At 34.1% G+C, this 17,929-nt stretch overlaps 2 protein-coding genes across 4 annotated transcripts; one reads left to right on the top strand and one right to left on the bottom strand.

The window, feature by feature from the left end:
- The first annotated feature begins 317 nt into the window (after positions 1–317).
- On the top strand, positions 318–3,579 carry LOC105783731 (chromatin remodeling protein SHL). Of its 3 annotated transcripts, XM_012609345.2 has the most exons (5): positions 318–467; positions 560–905; positions 1,474–1,542; positions 2,785–2,920; positions 3,137–3,579. In XM_012609345.2, the coding sequence occupies exons 1-5, from the start codon at positions 395–397 to the stop codon at positions 3,161–3,163; spliced, it is 651 nt and encodes a 216-aa protein (XP_012464799.1). In that variant the 5' UTR covers positions 318–394; the 3' UTR covers positions 3,164–3,579. The 3 variants fall into 3 exon arrangements, with proteins under 3 accessions (XP_012464799.1, XP_012464801.1, XP_012464800.1); XM_012609347.2 differs by lacking the exons at positions 2,785–2,920; positions 3,137–3,579 and adding an exon at positions 1,786–2,102; XM_012609346.2 differs by lacking the exons at positions 2,785–2,920; positions 3,137–3,579 and adding an exon at positions 1,783–2,102.
- A 733-nt stretch (positions 3,580–4,312) lies between these two features.
- Positions 4,313–6,708, bottom strand: LOC105784482 (purple acid phosphatase 2). Its single transcript, XM_012610377.2, has 8 exons — positions 6,364–6,708; positions 6,000–6,200; positions 5,712–5,823; positions 5,410–5,639; positions 5,195–5,333; positions 4,906–5,126; positions 4,663–4,784; positions 4,313–4,580 (listed from the first exon to the last, which is right to left on the bottom strand). Exons 1-8 carry the CDS (start codon positions 6,544–6,546, stop codon positions 4,385–4,387), a joined length of 1,404 nt encoding a protein of 467 aa, XP_012465831.1. The 5' UTR covers positions 6,547–6,708; the 3' UTR covers positions 4,313–4,384.
- Positions 6,709–17,929: the final 11,221 nt, after the last annotated feature.

The raw sequence follows: 17,929 nt of genomic DNA, 5'->3' as shown, positions 1-17,929 counted from the left end.
TGATCGATTCAATTTATTTACTTTTTTAAAATATGTATTTTCAATATTGATATTATTATTTTATAATAATTTCATCAAATAATTTGATGTACACATTTTATTAAAAATTTGATAGAATTTATTGAAAAAAAAGTTATTCTCAAGATTGAAAGGGACACATTTCAAAAAGTGGATGGATTAGGTATTATTAAATTATAGAAGAGGGATTAAATCAGGAAAAAAACATAGTACAGGGATCTTTATAAAATTTGACCAAACTTTTACTATTATTTTTGAAAATTTAATTTTTGTCGGCCCACAATCTCTCTCTTGTACTTGTGCATGCCTTTGTATTGTATTTCACTGAACAATTGTCGTTTATTTCTCTTTTTGTACTATTTTCTGTTCTTCTTCCATGGCCAAAGCTAAAGCTCCGAGGAGACCTCTAGAGTCTTGCACAATCAAACACATCAATAAAACAATTAACGGTAAGCCAAAGGAAATGAAAAAGATAAGAGCTTTAAGGGTTTTTTTTTTTTTCCTAAAAAGTGGTGGTGGTGGTGCTGGTGGTGATTGGCAGCTGGGGATTGCGTGTTGATGCGACCAGCGGATCAGTCAAACCCTCAATACGTGGCGAGAATCGAGCGGATCGATGCGGACGCACGTGGAGGAAACGTTAAGGTGCTCGCAAGGTGGTACTACAGGCCGGAGGAGTCGATCGGAGGGCGGAGACAGTTCCATGGATCTAAAGAGCTTTTCTTGTCTGATCATTACGATGTGCAAAGCGCTGATACTATCGAAGGGAAGTGCACAGTCCATAGCTTCAAGAGCTATACGAAGCTCGATTCCGTCGGAAACGATGACTTCTTCTGTCGTTTCGAATATAATTCCTCCACCGGTGCTTTCAATCCCGATCGCGTCGCCGTGTACGTTCTTTTTCTTTTTTTAATTTTTGTTTTAACGAATGCCTGAATTCTAACTTCATAATTGTTAATTAGACTCATGTTTTTCCCCTGTTTTCTCTTCGCTCAAAATTCATACTTCAATGGCTTAATTGGTGCTTTTTTTGTTAATTTATCACTAATGGTGTTTTGATCAGTTAATCGCTTGACTAAGATTAAGTTAGTGAATATAAGTTGATTAACGTTGACTTCAACATTATATTTGTGTGCTTAATGTTTGATTAATGTTCACTAGAAAAACATAAATAGAGGAAGTGCAGTATTATATGGATTCTACTTATGCGGCGGTTTGGGATCTTTAGCGGGTTTAGGCCGTTTGCCCCGCAAATCTTCTTATTTTGTCAGTGTATTTTATTTCTTTAATAAGTGATGGATTCGGGTCCCACGACTCTAACGGATTGAAATGGTTATTTGAAAGTGAACATTTTTACTTGAAATGAAGTTCGAGTGTTTTGCAACTTTAAGTATTAGATTATTCTATTTAATCTTTTTTTCCTTTGACCTTTTCTAGTTTGTTATGGTGATGTGGCAGTTATTGCAAATGTGAAATGCCTTACAATCCTGATGACCTAATGGTTCAGTGTGAAGATTGCAGTGACTGGTAAGTTGGATGCTTGGGAAGATAGCTATCTCAGTTATGCATTTATTCTCTAAGTTCTTAGGATGAACATATTGTATGCATCTTTGCAAGATATGCCAGAAGAGTTCTCTCCAAGTGCTTTTCTTTTTCTTTTATAAATTTGCATAAAATCCAGTAACATATGTTTGTTCAAGGATGTGGAAACAGTTTAATAGAGTGACAGATAGGCTACTGACTATTGTTTTAGCTGTCATTTATCAGCAGGTCGTTGAAGAATTGGAACTGGTATTATTTTAGCTGCCACTTTCAATTGGAGCAAAAATGGTTAAAGAAGTTCTAAAGTTTGGCCCTATAGTGGAATGATGATCCCTTCCTCTCCTTTTCTGCTATGGAAACTGAACACTATTGTTTTCCCCCAACTTTTTGACTGGTAGTACGGCTAGGGTTTAATTAGCATTTTCTTTTAAGAAAATAGCTCCTTCTAGGCCTTCCTGGGAGGCATTTATACAGTTGTGATGTAACTAAAGTCTTTGTTGCCCTTCACTAGAATAAAAGGCGGAAAACATGGTTCTCTTTTATAATGCTATTGGCAGGTGCTGGACCTAAGTTTAACTTTATTTATCCTTAGAGCCTGCTCAGGTGGGGGCTGGGGAAGAGTGATTTGGTCCTGTTGCATAGGCCTTTAGACTTCGTATTGTCTGTGTAGTTAATTATGTTGATATGAATTGATTCAATAGGCATGATATTTGCTTAGATACAGTGTTCACACTGATAGCTCATGGATTTACAAATCTAGAATTATTGGCATTGAGTTGGTAGGTTTTAAAGTGAAAATCCAAATTGTATTAAAGTATGAAAATCTGGAGAAGTGATCACTTAACTTTATGATGTGTCAACTGATATTCGTTTGTGTTATAAAGACCTAATACACTTTATTGAAGATACAGAAGCACCCAGAAGTCTGGTTGTTTCCATGAAATATAAAAATATTAACATGGGATGAATTCTTAGTGGTTCAGAAGCATGCTGATGGACAGGTTTTTGTTACATTTTCACTTTATGTGTGTATTTGTAGGTTGAGCTTTTTGGTTGATCCTAGCTAGGAAATTTAGTTTTCTTGAGTTTTAGAGGCCAGTCCTGGAAAGACTTTTTCGTTTGATTTACTCTCATGTCTAATTTCAAAGGTTAATTTTGATTTGCAACCAATTTACCCTCCATGCTGTAAAAACCGTTGCCATATTCAGCATACTACTTTTGATTCAGGTTTCATCCTGCTTGTATAGAAATGACAGCAGAGGAGGCTAAAATACTTGACCACTTCTTTTGTGAAACTTGTTCATCTTCTGGTCAGAAAAAGTTGCAGAATTCCCATGCTGCTTCCAGACCCTCGGATACAAAGGTCTTCCCGATTCCTCACCCTTCCATTCATTTTCGGTATTCTTTATTAGCTATTCACCACACAGTCTGTATCTTTATTTGAGAATGTAGGTGCTTATCTGGCTACCTGCTTGTATGATTTAAGTTCCTGTGTAAAATGTGCTAAGGGTATCACCGAATTCTTCAGCTGGTATGTATTATCAACTACAGACATCACCATTGGTTCATTATGTTTCAGGTGGATGCAAAACGACGCCGGAGGTGACAAAAAGGTACATAAAAGGTAGCATTTTAGTCAAGATACCCAACTCGACTCGTTTTCTCACTGTTAACCATGGAGTAGGCTTGGAGCAAACACAGACACTAATATACGTGCCATCCAAATCTATAAGCCTTGTAAGTTCATAATCCTTGAGTTGACAGTAACTGGTTTGAAAACTTGAGTCCTGTTTATATTGTTTGAAGGGCCAGTCAGTGGAAGTTAACAATGTTGTGTATGTATGTATGTATGTATGTATGTATGTATGTATGTATGTATGTATGTATGTATGTATGTATGTATGTATGCATGCATGCACGTATTTTCGAGACGTAGGGTTTCCTTTCTTTCTTCTGGTTTATGTATTAGGGTTGTGGATAACCAAAACCTGTTTTTTAACTTATAAAGGGACGCATTAGATATTCTGGGTTTCTTACAGGCATCAAATACTGCTCTATTGATTTCCTTGTTTGCCTGGCTAGAGTCGCCTTTGTTCCTTGGTTCCCTCGCCTAGTTCGAAAAATCAATCCAAATAGTAGTAATTGGTTTTATTAAATTAGGTATGATTTGTTTCTGTCATTAGTTAAATATATTCACTTCAGTTTTTGGTTCACAGGTTAAATATCATAATATTTAATTTAAATTCAATAAATATTTTATATTTGAAATAACTTATATAAAAAGTATTATTAAATCTATTCAAAAAAATATTATTAAATAAATTAAAAAATAAATTAAGAGTATTATTAAATTTTAAAAATTTTAAAAGACCTAAATGAAAAAAATTTCTATTTTAGGGCCGAGTCTTGCTAGCCCCTAATTACACCTCTGCTCTAACTATTGGATGAAATTACATGGAAAAACAAAAAAGAATATTGCGTAGGTTTAACTTCAAGTTCGCCATTTAAGCCCTTAGAAAAGCTTTCAGTTATTTGTTCATATATTTTGTGAAATTCAAAATGTACAAGGACTAAAAATTACTAAATTAAAGTATAAGGATTTAATTCACAATTTCTATAAAGTATAGGGACTAAAAGCAAAATTTAACCTTGAAAATTTTGAAAAGTGCGAAGACTCGAACCTTAAATCAACTATTCTAGACCCGTAAGATAACTTGATGGCAATTTACTGAAAGTGAAATTGTAGAGTAAGAAATGTGAAGAAAAATATTGGAATATTCTTTTTATTGATTGTAACTTGTAAAGGTGGAAACATAGCTTGTTATTCTCACTGTGAGGCTGAAGACTCGTCAACTGGATGCCAGTATCTATTGAAAAACCACATTGAATCCGCTTCAACTGCATATCCATCATGGTTACGGTGCCAACTATAATAAGCATGAGTCTTGTTCTTGATATCGAAAACGGCGTGACCGAAACTGGCTTCGCGATATGCCGAGTAAGCCGGCTGTGGCTCGGTCATGCTGCAAATACGAAAAAAACCAAACCGTTTGACATAAATCATGTAGGAAAACCATCACATACAAGAAAAGAACAATCTTTTACTTGTTTGCTAAGCCTTCAATGTTCCCTCCATCACCGATCGTAATGTATACAGGTGCGGATTGATCCTTCACGGGAGTGCAAAGGCCATTTACGATGTTGTATGCAATGTTGGATATGCGTTCCTGTAAAAATACATAAATCGGTCATCGAGCAACTTCGAAACAAACTCTTTTCCATTAGGCATTTCAAAAAATGGTTCAAACCCCACAATGCAGAACCTAATGATACAGGCAAAGAGCTTACGGTTCGTTCGTAGGCATGGACGTGACCGGCAAATACAACATCGACTTTGTACTGCACAAACCACGGTTCATACATTACTCTCATGGTTTCTCCTTCCATGTAATGGTAGTTGTAGCTGTTGTACCATGGGGAATGCATAAGGACTATTAACCATGGTGTTTCGCTCCGGTTTACTTTCGGTAGCTCTTCTTCTAGCCATTTGTACTGTGGAGTGTATTTACCTGCGGAAATATTATTGATAAGTTACCAGATGAATCCAACATGCATCCCTGGTGAATCATACACATACCATAGGCTGAATACGAAGACAATACTATGATGTACGCCGAAGCTCTTTTTATCGAGTACCAAAAGGGAGCAGTACTGTTTGATGCTTGATAAGGAACATGATAACGGTGCATGTAAGGCTTAAAAGGCTCTGTTTCACCCTGCAACAGAACCATAATCGTGTTATTATCAATTCACCAGGCCAGCCATAACAATGAGAAAAGAACGAGTGCTTACGATTTCAGGGGCGAAGTCGATTTCGTGATTTCCTGCTGTCCATATCCATGGTTGATATGCAACAACTCTCTCAGTAAACCTTCCCCATGTATCCCATCTTACATTATCATGATTGGGGTAGTTATCTGCGTAAGAAAGATCCCCAACAAACAACACTGCTTCACCTTTCACTGGATTTTGCTCATAGTGAGTCAATGTCCTGTTTGAATCAAAAGACTGCCCTAGATCCCCTGCATTATGATATACATTACCACATCAAAACATGATACATACATACATACATTAATCAAGCTTTCCCTTACCAATGAGACCAAATGTGTATGGGACATTGGGACCAACTTCGGGAGGAGTTGTAAACCAGAATTTTCTCATAGTATGATCCACACCAACCACATAGTAATATTTGGTGTTATACTGCAAAAACATTCAACAACCAAATGAAAAAAGGACTCGGAATCGAAATCAAAGAATGCCCCCTCCAGACTTGATAACGCAAACCGTACTGAGTACTATATAGACCATAGCCAAGCAGGCATAAGATAGAACAGTAAAAGGGAGACTATGAATACAGTAAATAATCCCAAATTTACCTCCAGATTTCTGATGGTGCAGTGATGAATAAAACCAGAGGTGTAATTGAAGAACCTGTAGGTATTGAATTTGCCTTTTGCCTTTTTCTTTTCCTTGCTGTTTTCACTCCAGTAAACAACAGTACTGGAACCTGGTTCATCCTCAGTTACCCATGAAACAATCACAGCTTTTCCAACATGATCTCCTTGTGTTAGATGAACCTTAAATTTACAAAAACAATGTCAATTCTGAAACAACCAACACCTATTGGACCGAGTGGCCCCTTAAGCAAAGTCGGCACTAGGAGAGCTTTGCTCCCTGTCTAGATTCCGACATGGACAAAAGAAAAATATAAAAAACAAGACTAAGGAACCGAGAAGCAACCTGTTGGGGTGCATTGTAGCCTGGGGGAACTCGAAAAACATCACTGTCAAGCGGCATATCCACAGTTTTCTCCACTTTCCTAACGTAGGTGCTGGTCTTTCCCCCATTGCATATCACTGCTGAATCCAAAACTTGAAGAACAATGACAAGAAAGGCCAGAACTAAAGAAGGAAGGGAGTTCATCTTTGGTATCTAGGTCTTAACGCCACACAGGCTCTAACACATTGCATTTATATGGATAATTGTCAATGAAATAAGGGAAGAATATTCAGGCTATATACGAATATACAGAACAGATCATATTAGAAGTCAACTCATTGAAAGCTTTACGAGAATGGGTGATGTGAAAAGGAATTAATTATATAGGATATATAGAGATATAAATCTGAACAAAGCTTGTGCCTTGTGGTGATGAGGCAATGGACTCTAGTTTGCCTGTTGCTTTCCTTATGTACCAAAAATAAAATTCTAAAAAAACAAATATTAATAATAAATAAATAATAATCCCTTCACGTTCTCAACTATGAAATGATAAAAATAATACAACCTAAGGATTACTGGATTTATTGAAATTATAAACCATTAAACTAATCAGCTTCCTTGTGTCCCGGGTCACAGATGTTTTTAAGAGCATTTATTCAAATATTTAATGTATTTTTTGATGTTTTAGAAAATTTTTACGAAAATTCTCATTTTTCGAAAGCAAAATTAACTTAAGTGAATTTAAACTAAAAAATCATCTAAAACTGCACGATTTGTTAGATTAAATTCTAAATTCTAATACTGTAATATAAAAAGGAAAGAAAGAGTATATGTTATACTATATGATAATAGACTATAAGAAATTCGCTGGTCCTCGTTTATCATTAACTTTAGGTGAGTTTGGATGAACGGTGTGTTTACATGCGGTTAGTGTAAAAACAGCGGTGACGGTGAGATTAGACACTGTAGCGATACTGTAGCGTGAGACAAAAAGTAAACTAAATGCATCGCACCGCACCCAATCGCCCATCTAAACCCCACCCTTTGTCCTTATCTTCCTACAGTATAGATGGCGCAAACAGTGGACCACAGCCCTAGGCATACGTAACAGCTTGCGTAAAGCTAAAGGAAACAGAACTTGAACTGAATAACAAACAACTGCATTTAATTGTAAAATAAATTGTAACTTAGGTTAGGAAGAGGATTAAAGAATTAGATACTGATGCAGCGGTTGATCGAGGAATTGGAGCGGAGTCTGCTGGTGGAGTGATGCTAGATTACAGTAGGAATTGGATTTTCGGTTATAATCGATTTCTTGAAAAGTGTAATATTTTTGAGGTTGAACTTTAGTATATTTTGGACGGCATGATTACGTCACATAGTAATGGTTTTAATAGAGTTGTAATTCACATTGATAATTTGGAAGTAGTTCAAATTTTATAGGATAATTTATTGGAAGATTCGGGCATTACAATTCTCAGGAGGGTCCAAAAGATAATGAGCACGGAAGGGTGTTGGCTGATTCAACACGTTCCCAGAGAAAGCAATCGTGTTGCGGACTGTTTGACTAAATTGAGCTCAGACGGGAGGACAAGTCTCCAAGTTTATGACGAGTGTCCTCATACTACCTCAAAAGTTCTTTTTCAAGATAAAGCTAAGGGAGCGATAGATAAAATGAATATGATGTAATTTTTCATTTATTTGTTTGTTTCACCAAAATAATAATAATAATTACTCTTATTGAACCCCATATATTAACCTGATGATTAGGATGTTCACCAAGTATAGCCTAAATTTGAATTATGCTAATCGTGTTGCTATTAGAACTTTACCCTATTATAATTTACCAAAATAAAAAAATAAAAATTACTACTGCGAAAGAGCACGTGAGAGTTGAAGTGTCGGTTGCATATGGTTGGTTGGATCAAGCATTCTTAGCCTAACATGTTAGACTGATATAAGAGTTTCTTCTTTGAAAAACAAGAAAGGGGAACATGAATTTAGACCCTTTTCCTTAATTCTATAAATAAATTTATAATATTATCACAAGTTTTATTTTTAAACATCCTTTGAAAAATATATGTGATATTTTAACTATTAACTAAATGTAATTGTAAAGTTTTATCTTTTTATTTTATGAAAATTAACAAATTAATCCCTATAAATTGTCTATGAATACTTATCTTAAATTGTTGATTTTTGCTAATTTATTGTATATAATTTATTGAACCGTCAATTTTTACTAATTTCTTACCTATAAATTATTGATCTGGTGATTTCTGCACTACACCAAGATAGGCTTTTAGCGGCACTTTTAGTGGCGTTTTGTGGAAAAACGCCGGTAAAAATCAGGCATTAGCGGCGTTTGTGAGAAAGCACCACAAAAAATAGGCCTTTAGCGGCGCTTATAAAAACACACTGCTAATAATATGCATTAGCGGCGCTTTTGCTAAAACGGCACAAAAACTCCAAACCCAACGGCGTCGTTTGGTGACCTTCAGAGGGCTTTAGTGGCGTTTTTAAACAAACGCCGCTAATGTTATGGTTTTTAGTGGTGTTTTTTTCTGAGCGCCGCTAATTTTAGGGCTTTTAGTGGCGTTTTTTTGTAAAGCGCCGCTAATGTTGGAGTTTTAGCGGCGTTTTGATGGAAACGCCGCAAAATACATTTTATCTTAATTGGTTTAATATTATTTAGATTAATTAAATAAAATTCAACTTAATTCTAGAATATGTAAAATATTCAATGGATAATATTATTTAATTTAAATTCAAGGTTGGAATAGTAATACTTTAATAATTCATGACAAACATTTAATTAAATACTTAAATAAATTTGTGAATTTGAATTGAAATCAATATTCAAATTAAAATATATGCATATACCTAACTTGCTATCATTCCTTTTGTTATCACTTCAATATTAAAAAAATGCCATATATATATATATAGTTGTTCGTCCTTCTTGTTTTCATTTATCTAATTGAGAAATTAAGAATATAATAAATTTGTTAATCAGAGAAATTTATTCATTTATCAATAAAATAAAATATTAAAATTCCATACTTTATATAAAAAATAAATTTTATAAAGATTAATATTGTTTATTGCTACTTTATACAAAATTTTTAACTATTAATTATTGTTTAATCGATTTAAACTATATTTTATGATTATTAAAGATTTAGGAAATTTTTTGGAAGGTATTTTAAGGAGTAAGGGGTATGGATTAGGGTTTGGGATTAAGGTTTAGGGGTTAAGGGTTAGGAATTTAGGGCTTAGAGGTTAAGGGTTAGTGATTTAGGGGGTTAGGGTTTAAGGGGATTTAGGGGTTAGGGATTTAGGGGTTAAGGTGTCAAGGGTACTCAAGTTAGGGTTGGTTGCTTAGATTAATTAGTTTAATTAATTTATATATTAAATATGTTCTTATATGTTTGTAAAATATATAATGATAAATTTAATATATTTAAATTATGAGTATATATTACGTCTTATCGGCCTTGAGTATGTGCTAGCAGTCGAGTAAGTAGTGACTGCCCGGTTTTGTTTCTCCAATTTTTTGTCAGTACTCTACAAAATCTAGTTCACCCTTCTTTATAGTAGAAAGGATTGTTCTAAATATATTTATTGATGAACGACGGGATTTGGATTGTTGGAAGCTAGAAGCCCCCTTTCGGTTTTTTGGCAATGTTCCTAGGGCACCGATAGCACATGTCAAGAATCCTACAATTGGTACGTGGAGGCTCAGTGATCATTTAAGATATTTCAAATATGTATAGTTAATTTATATTATTTAGTTAAGAGATATAATATATATTAGGGTTTAAGATATTTCAAAGATGTATATTGAATGGTTAAATTAGGGTTTAAAGTTTATTTGAGACTTGTTAAATGATACAATTAATTAATTAATACTTTTATATTTAAAAATATTTAACCTTAACAATTCGATATTTTTTATATGGATATATATATATAGGTAATTAATTATTGAATTTGGATAGGATCAAAATATTAGAAAAAACTAACAAAATATAAAATGAAATAAAAAACAAAATTTTATATTTTTATCAAAACTTTTAAATATTACTTAAAATTTTAATAATTATTTAATTAAAATTTTAATGAAACATAGAAGAAATAAATAAATAAATAAAATATGTGAGATTTAGCGGCGTTTTCAGCAAAAAACGCCGCAAAAGTTTTTAATAATTTGGAGAAAATGGTGTAGTTTTTGGCTGGGAATTTAACGGCCTTCGCGGCATAATGTCTAAAACGCCACTAAATCTGGGAATTAGCAGCGCTAGGAAGAAAACGCCGCAACGTTGCTCTGTAGTCTGTAATTAAAACGTTGACGTTTTGTGTGGCATATTAACGGTATTAGCGGCGCTCAGGTAAAAACGCCGCAATTATTAATTTATATATATATTTTAAATATTAATTAAAAAAACAATGTTTTAAAATTTCTGAAAACGATGGCATTTCAATAAAAGAAATTAATGTACTAGTGGCGTTTTTGTATAAAACGCCACGAAAATTTGATTTAACGGCGTTTTATTCATAAACGTCGGAAAATATTATTAGTTTGGGCAAAACGATGTAATTTTTGTTTGGGAAATTTTTTCGGCTTTAGCGGCGCAACGCCTAAAACGCCACTGAAGGTAGGTTTTAGCGGTTCTATCAAATAAAACGCCGCAAATTTTCCGCCCATTTTAGAGAAACGCTGGCGTTTTACATGACACCTTAAAGGCATTAGTGGCGCTATATTAGAAACGCCACAAATGTTCATTCTGGTAAGACGCTGTCATTTTATAGTGTCTGTATTTCATCCCAAATAGTCCCATCCCTTAGCCGACAAATCACTTTTCTCCCCAAAAATTCCCCCCAAATTTTCCCCAAAAATTGCCCAAATCTAGAACCCTAGTCTGCTGTGCCTCAACCATCACTGCTACATTACCGTTTACTGACCCTTCTGTTGTTGCTCGTCGACCGTCGACCGTGACAGTCGTGTACCACTGCACTCCTCTGCCGTCACTTGGGTAAAACGATCGGTAAGGTTTTCCTCTTTCTCTTCTGCGCGCAAATAGTTTTGCACCTGGTATAGGGTTTAGGTTACAACCTCACATACATTATTTTACACCTAATAATGTTAACTAAATGCGCAAATTGTTGATGAGTTTCAGACAATTTTACAGTATCCTGTTTGGGACAGAAAAGACCGGGAATTTGTTCTTAGAATTTTATCTATAGCCTTTGCATAATTTAGTTCATGATTTGTTTATTTCCTGCTTGTAGTTCCAAATAGTTTGGAACTGTTCATAATTTTTTTCATCATTTTCACTCTCCTGTTTGTATTATAGGAAATGATAATATTTGGTCCCATAATTGCTCTTACTGAAACCAAAAGTACCATATCTCATGTCATACGCATGAAAAAAATATTATTTTTAAACAAAAATCAAAGCAAACTAAGCAGTATATTTCGTCTTGTTGTACATTGTTATCCTGCTAATCATGAAAAATTTTGTTCATACAATTAATATAGTTGCAAGAAGGGACATACCATATAAGGATCCATTGTTGTCTGGAAGAAGGGCAATGAGTAATTCAAGTTATTTTCCTTCAAGCTTGTTTGCAGTGACATGGTATCGTATTTCGATTGCCTTGTTAACTTGATCGGTCTAGTGAATAGATAGGAATTACGGGTCTCGATCGAATTCCTGCATTTAAAAGACCAAATTGATCAAAGGTTCAGGCACCAAACGACATCCATTGGAAGCTGTTATATAGATAAATTAGTTGGTTAGTGAAAACAAAGGTTAGGAAAATTCACTATGCCAGAAATTTGGCACATTTGAACCAACTCTTGACAAAAACCTTGTGCAGTGCTCTCTTGAACACTTCGTTGGAATATACCTTATCAAATAATTGTTGTATTTGGTCCCATAGGCTGTCAAGTAATGCATTTCTAATAACATTTCTCGTTGCATAATAATTCTCACTCTATAGCTTATCAAATAATTCTTACTCTATAGCTTATAAAATAATATAAATCTAATAACATTTCTCGTTGCAAATTTTTGTTCATAATTTGTTTATATCCTGTTTGTAGTTTATAGTAGTTTGTAACCGTTCATAATTGCTGTTTGCGTTGTTGTGCTTAGCTTGCTGGGTTGGAAGGATAACACTATTCTTTGGCGTGAAAGGTCAATTTTTTGCCGCTAGCTTGCTGCGTATTTCGCTGCAGAACTTGTCTACTTTTTTGCGTGGAAGGTAAATATTTATTCTTCTGTTGTAATGTATCAGCCTTAGTTTGATTGAAAGAACAGAATTTTCTGAAGGTAAATTTTCTGTTGCAAACAAAAGGTTTGGTAGTTAATCATCTTGCTGTTCGAGGTACTGCTATAGCCGTTGCATTTAGTCACCGTCTTGACATGTATTATGCAAATCCCCAAATGGTTTTAAGCAAGTGGACTTTGTTTATGTGCTAATAGTTCTTTTAGCCAATGCAAATAGTATTATTTAATACTAGTATTATTTAATATGGTTCCATAAACAATACAATTTCGCTATCTTTGAAATACATAAAAAATATTAAGATATAATTACTTGTTGTTCATAGTAATATATATGATTTATAATTGTAATTACACTTTGAAAATCAATGATTAGTTATAAAAGAAAGAAATGCTAGTATGAAACTGATATACTGTTATTTATAGTTTGAAGATAAATAAGTTTAAAAATGATGAAAAGACCTTAGTGCTAAACTTGTAGAAATAAAAAAGAAAAGCATGCAACTTTAGAATCCACGGGTTTTATGCTTTTATATTAGATTTGCTTTTATCTTTTCTCTGCAAACAAAATCAGCAAACATATACTGCAGAAAGTAGTGTTTATTTTGTTGTCAAATCAGTAACACATATACCTTTCCATCCCTAATTGAGTGCAAGATTAGTTTAAAAGCAAAGATTGCTTGTAATATTATATTTTAACCTCTAATATGCCAGCTGATCTCGTTCTTTTTGGCTTAACCCTATTTTATTTTTCACATATATAACCTATTTTTCTAAAAAATTTTGAGAAGATTTTTAAAAAATTACGCAATAAATTTTCCGAGAAAATGTAATCAATTTGGGACATAAATTGATAACTTACATATGTAATACTATATTTTTAATATTATACATATATTAATTTACGTATATAAGCTATATTTTACTCAAAAGATCAAACTGATGAGGGTTGGCACGTTGCACTCCGTAACATCCCTAGAGACTTGTTTGACATGGGCAGTGGAAGTAGAGATAACATCAACGACAGATCAGAAACTTTGCCATTTCCAGAACAAAACTTAAACGATAATATCCCTAGTACTAGTGCACAATTTCAATGGGTTCGTCAGGATACGGAAGAAGATATTTACGAATAATGATCACTACACCAGAATAGGTTTTTAACGGCGTTTTTTTAGGCCTTTAGCGGCGCTTTTTAACGCCACTAAAGGCATTTGCTGCGCTTTTTAACGCCACTAAAGGCATTTGCAGCGCTTGAGGAAGCGCCACAAAAAATGCCGCTAACGACAACGTCGCTAACTTTTGTGGCGCTTACAGAAAAAAACGCCGCTAAAGATCATGTTCTTTAGCGGCGCTTAGTTAAAAACGCCGCTAAAAGTAGTGTTCTTTAGCGGCGCTTATTTCACAAACGCCACTATATGATATGACTTTTAGCGGCACTTTTTTAAAAAACGCCACTAATTTGGGATTTTTTTAAAATAAAATTTTATGTTTTTTTCAGCCCTCTTGCAACAACAAATCAAAAGCAACCAGATTTAAACTAATCAAAAATAATAAATTTATATAATATTTCAAATTAAACGACTAAAATTATATTAATATCAATAAATAAAAGTGAATTCATACTTTTCTTTACAAAAACGTTAAAAGTTAAAATGATAAAAATATTTATACAATATACACTATGACGGCGGAAGTTGCGAGTGCTGAAACATCTTCATCATAATCTGAAGCCGCTGTTGAAGTTCGTCGTACTTTTTGCTCGGCTCTGCTTCTCTCGATGTCGCATCTGCTTGAAGCCGTAGCTGTAGTTCTTCAAATTTCTTTTGAACCTCTGCTTCTCTCGCTGCTTCTCTTGCTGCGGCCTCTGCTTCTCTCGCTGCAGCCTCTGCTTCCCTCGCTGCTGCGTCTGCTTTAAGTTGTTCCTGAAGTTCTTCATATTTCCTTTGAACCTCAAATGTGGTCGCTTGCATCTGAGCCATCTGGTCTTTTAACCTCTAAACTTCAGCTTGAGATTGACTCCCCGAAGCCATGTATTGATGCGAGCTGGATCCAAAATATTGGGTTGGGCTGATAAAAGATCCTTGAAATCGAACCCGACCATACCTTTCAAGACCCAAAACATCAGTAATAATCCGGTTATCAATGTCTTCAAGATGAACAGAACTATCACTAGAAGCAATCACTTCGTACTCCGTCTTTTTATCCATTAGTTTTTCCTAATAAATAAATCACATAGTTAGGAACGCAATATATATTAAAAAAACAAATGCAATATAACAATAGTCGCATTACAAGCAATGAATTAAACCATTAGAAAATAAACACTATAAATAACTAAAACAAGTCAAATCGTATTAAGTAAATGTACCATAATTTCACCAGCTTCAGGAGTCATAGCAGATCCATTTTTCTTCTTATGTGTAATTTCAAAAAGTTGAAGGCGTCCAACTTTTTGACCGGACGACCGTTCCTACAATATATATTAAAAATATTATTTAATAGAAAGTTATACATATTTGAGAATATCAAAAAATTAAAAATACATCTGCCTCAGCTACACATGCAAAACTTCTCGACCTGGCTGTGTAAGTGAATTTTTGTTGCTGCCGGCTACTTTTTCCAACTCGTTCACGATCCTACGTTATAAAATTTTTAGTACGTAAATAGTAAATACTATAAACCAAAATAATTACAATAGTTTGGAAGTACGTCGTACCTCGCCTTTCTTTGAATGCCAAAATCTAACCGCATCTTCCCATTGGTACCTCAACATACCCGGCGGGACATTTTGCAATTTCTCATCGAGTGTTGTTTTTGTCTTATAATAAGTTTTCTTCAAAGTACTTTTATTATCTCTCCATCTTTTTCCCAATGCCTTCTTTACATAAGCATCCGAGACCTCTAAAGCAAACCTCGCCTACAAAAAACACAAGTTAATAAAGTAAGTATAAATGACACTATTTCTCAAGCATTACAGATGACATTAACATTTTGTTATCTTAATATTATCGAGGGCTTGGTTTTTGTTGCTATCGAGCATTTGACGCCATGACTCGTAGTTGATAGGCAACATATTCGCATTTCGTGCTAAAATGCCCATGTATCCTGCTAAAAGTCGAGCTTCTGATCCAACAGGCTGACCAAAACTGTTTCTGCATACCTTGACACGCTCGACTGGATTTAACTCATATAACTCTCTAAGTAGCGTACGTCCTCGACCTCTGCGCGTCCCACCATTTTCAGCTACAAATGGTATATTATAATGTAAGAATTTGAAAAATAAATCAATTATAAGTCAACACGCATGTAAATTAAATGTAAAATTACTTTGAACTTCCGTAGGATCCTCAGGTGTAATCGGAACATTCGAAGATCCAATTGCTGTCTGTTGTTCAGTACTATTTGTTTTTGTCGAGTTTGGATCATTTTGAACAATGCTTTCCCTTACAATTTTTCTTCTAGGCATTTTATCTGCAATACACATAAAATGTAAGTAAACTTAATAACTAATTACAACAATAACAGCACATATAAAATAGTTGAAATATATAATAAAACCAAGATTTAAATTATGATATTACATATAATTAAACAATCGCAAAATCTTACTACATCATTATTTTATAAATATCTTCATCTGTATCCTGACGAACCCATTGAAATTGTGTACTAGTACTAGGGATATTATTGTTTAAGTTTTGTTCTGGAAATGGCAAAGTTTCTGATCTATCGTCGATGTTATCTCTACTTCCACTACCCATGTCAAACAAGTCTCTAGGGATGTTACAGAGTACAACGTACCAACCCTCATCAGTTGGATCTTTTGAGTAAAAAACTTATTTGACTTGAGATGAGAATACATACGGCTCATCTATCAGTTGTTGTCCTGTGTGAATCAATCGGTCAAAGTTCACCATTGTAAAACCAAATTGATCTTGCTTAATTCCACGAACTGTATTAACATCGGCCCAATCACCTCGAAATAAGACAACTTTCCATTTGCCGTAGTAATCCAACTCAATTATGTCAGTGAGATGTCCAAAATATTCCACATTCCCCTCGATAGGATTATTGTCCCTAGCACTAGTATAACTTGTAATTGCAGAATTAACAACTATTCCACAATTTTCACGAAGTTTATTTTCACGAAGTTAACTAAACTAAAAAAAAAACTAAAAAAACCTAAATGCATAAATGATTTAAGGCCATATCATATACATTGTTTCTTTTAAACATTATTTATCAGCTTATTACATTATTTAAGAATTACATTAGAAGGGATTTCCCAGTCTAATGGCAAAGCTTATTTTTTCCTTCTCGTTGACTAAACAGAGTATATTTCAACTAAATCAAGATTCAAATCAAAATATTAAATTTGATTTATTTTAACTGAAGTATGCCTTAGCACAGTTGAACATAAAACAACTGCAATCCCCACAAATGAACAAACCAGACTCTGAAAATAAGAATACATTTGACAGTAGCAACCAAACATTTGACAGCAGCCAAATTGAAAGCTTAATGATGCACATCCAATTTCTAATATACTTAATGATTAAACTAAATAGAAAGCATACCAAAACAAACATTGAAAATACATTATCACAATAATATTAAACATAATTAAAAGGTCATTTAAATGCATTAGATCACCTGTCTGCCTACCAATTTGTAATGAAAGCTAGAAACAAGAAAGAAGAACCAAAACTACAAAAGCACGTACAAAAAATGTACACCGAATTAGGAACATATTTAACGATTACAGTGAAATTTATATGCTGCGCACTTTGTAGAACAATATGCTTTGTTTTGGGTCTGTAATGAAGCACTATAGAGAACTATAGAGAACAATTTGCTCTCTCTTATGCAATAGCTCAGTAAATAGTTAATCGTTTGACTCCTAGTATGCTCGTAAAAGGCAGTCAAGCAAGGAAGCAAGAAAGGACAGTGCGATTACAAGCGATTTCTAAAAAAGAATCCACCGGATTCAGTACCAATCAATGCTGGATCCTCAACTTTCCCCTAACTTCATACTATACATAACAATTTAAAACACTGCAAACCCCGAATCAAACTCAATGAAAATAACGAAATTTTTAATTCATGGAAACCCTAGAAGTCGGGTGGGCAAGAGAACAAACCTCAAAAATGGTGATTCCAAGGCTGCCGATTTCGGGAAAGTAGTGGGGCTACTGATTTCTGCTGATTTCGGGTAGAAATTTGGGATTTCGGGAGGAATTTTCTCAAACTCTAAAACGTTAGGGGAGGTTTTTGCTGCTTGGGAAATG

Source organism: Gossypium raimondii, chromosome 13 (genome assembly GCF_025698545.1).
Source record: "Gossypium raimondii isolate GPD5lz chromosome 13, ASM2569854v1, whole genome shotgun sequence".
NCBI lineage: Eukaryota > Viridiplantae > Streptophyta > Magnoliopsida > Malvales > Malvaceae > Gossypium > Gossypium raimondii.
The sequence above is the reverse complement of the archived record's forward strand: the minus strand, read 5'-3'. Positions and strand labels throughout refer to the sequence as shown.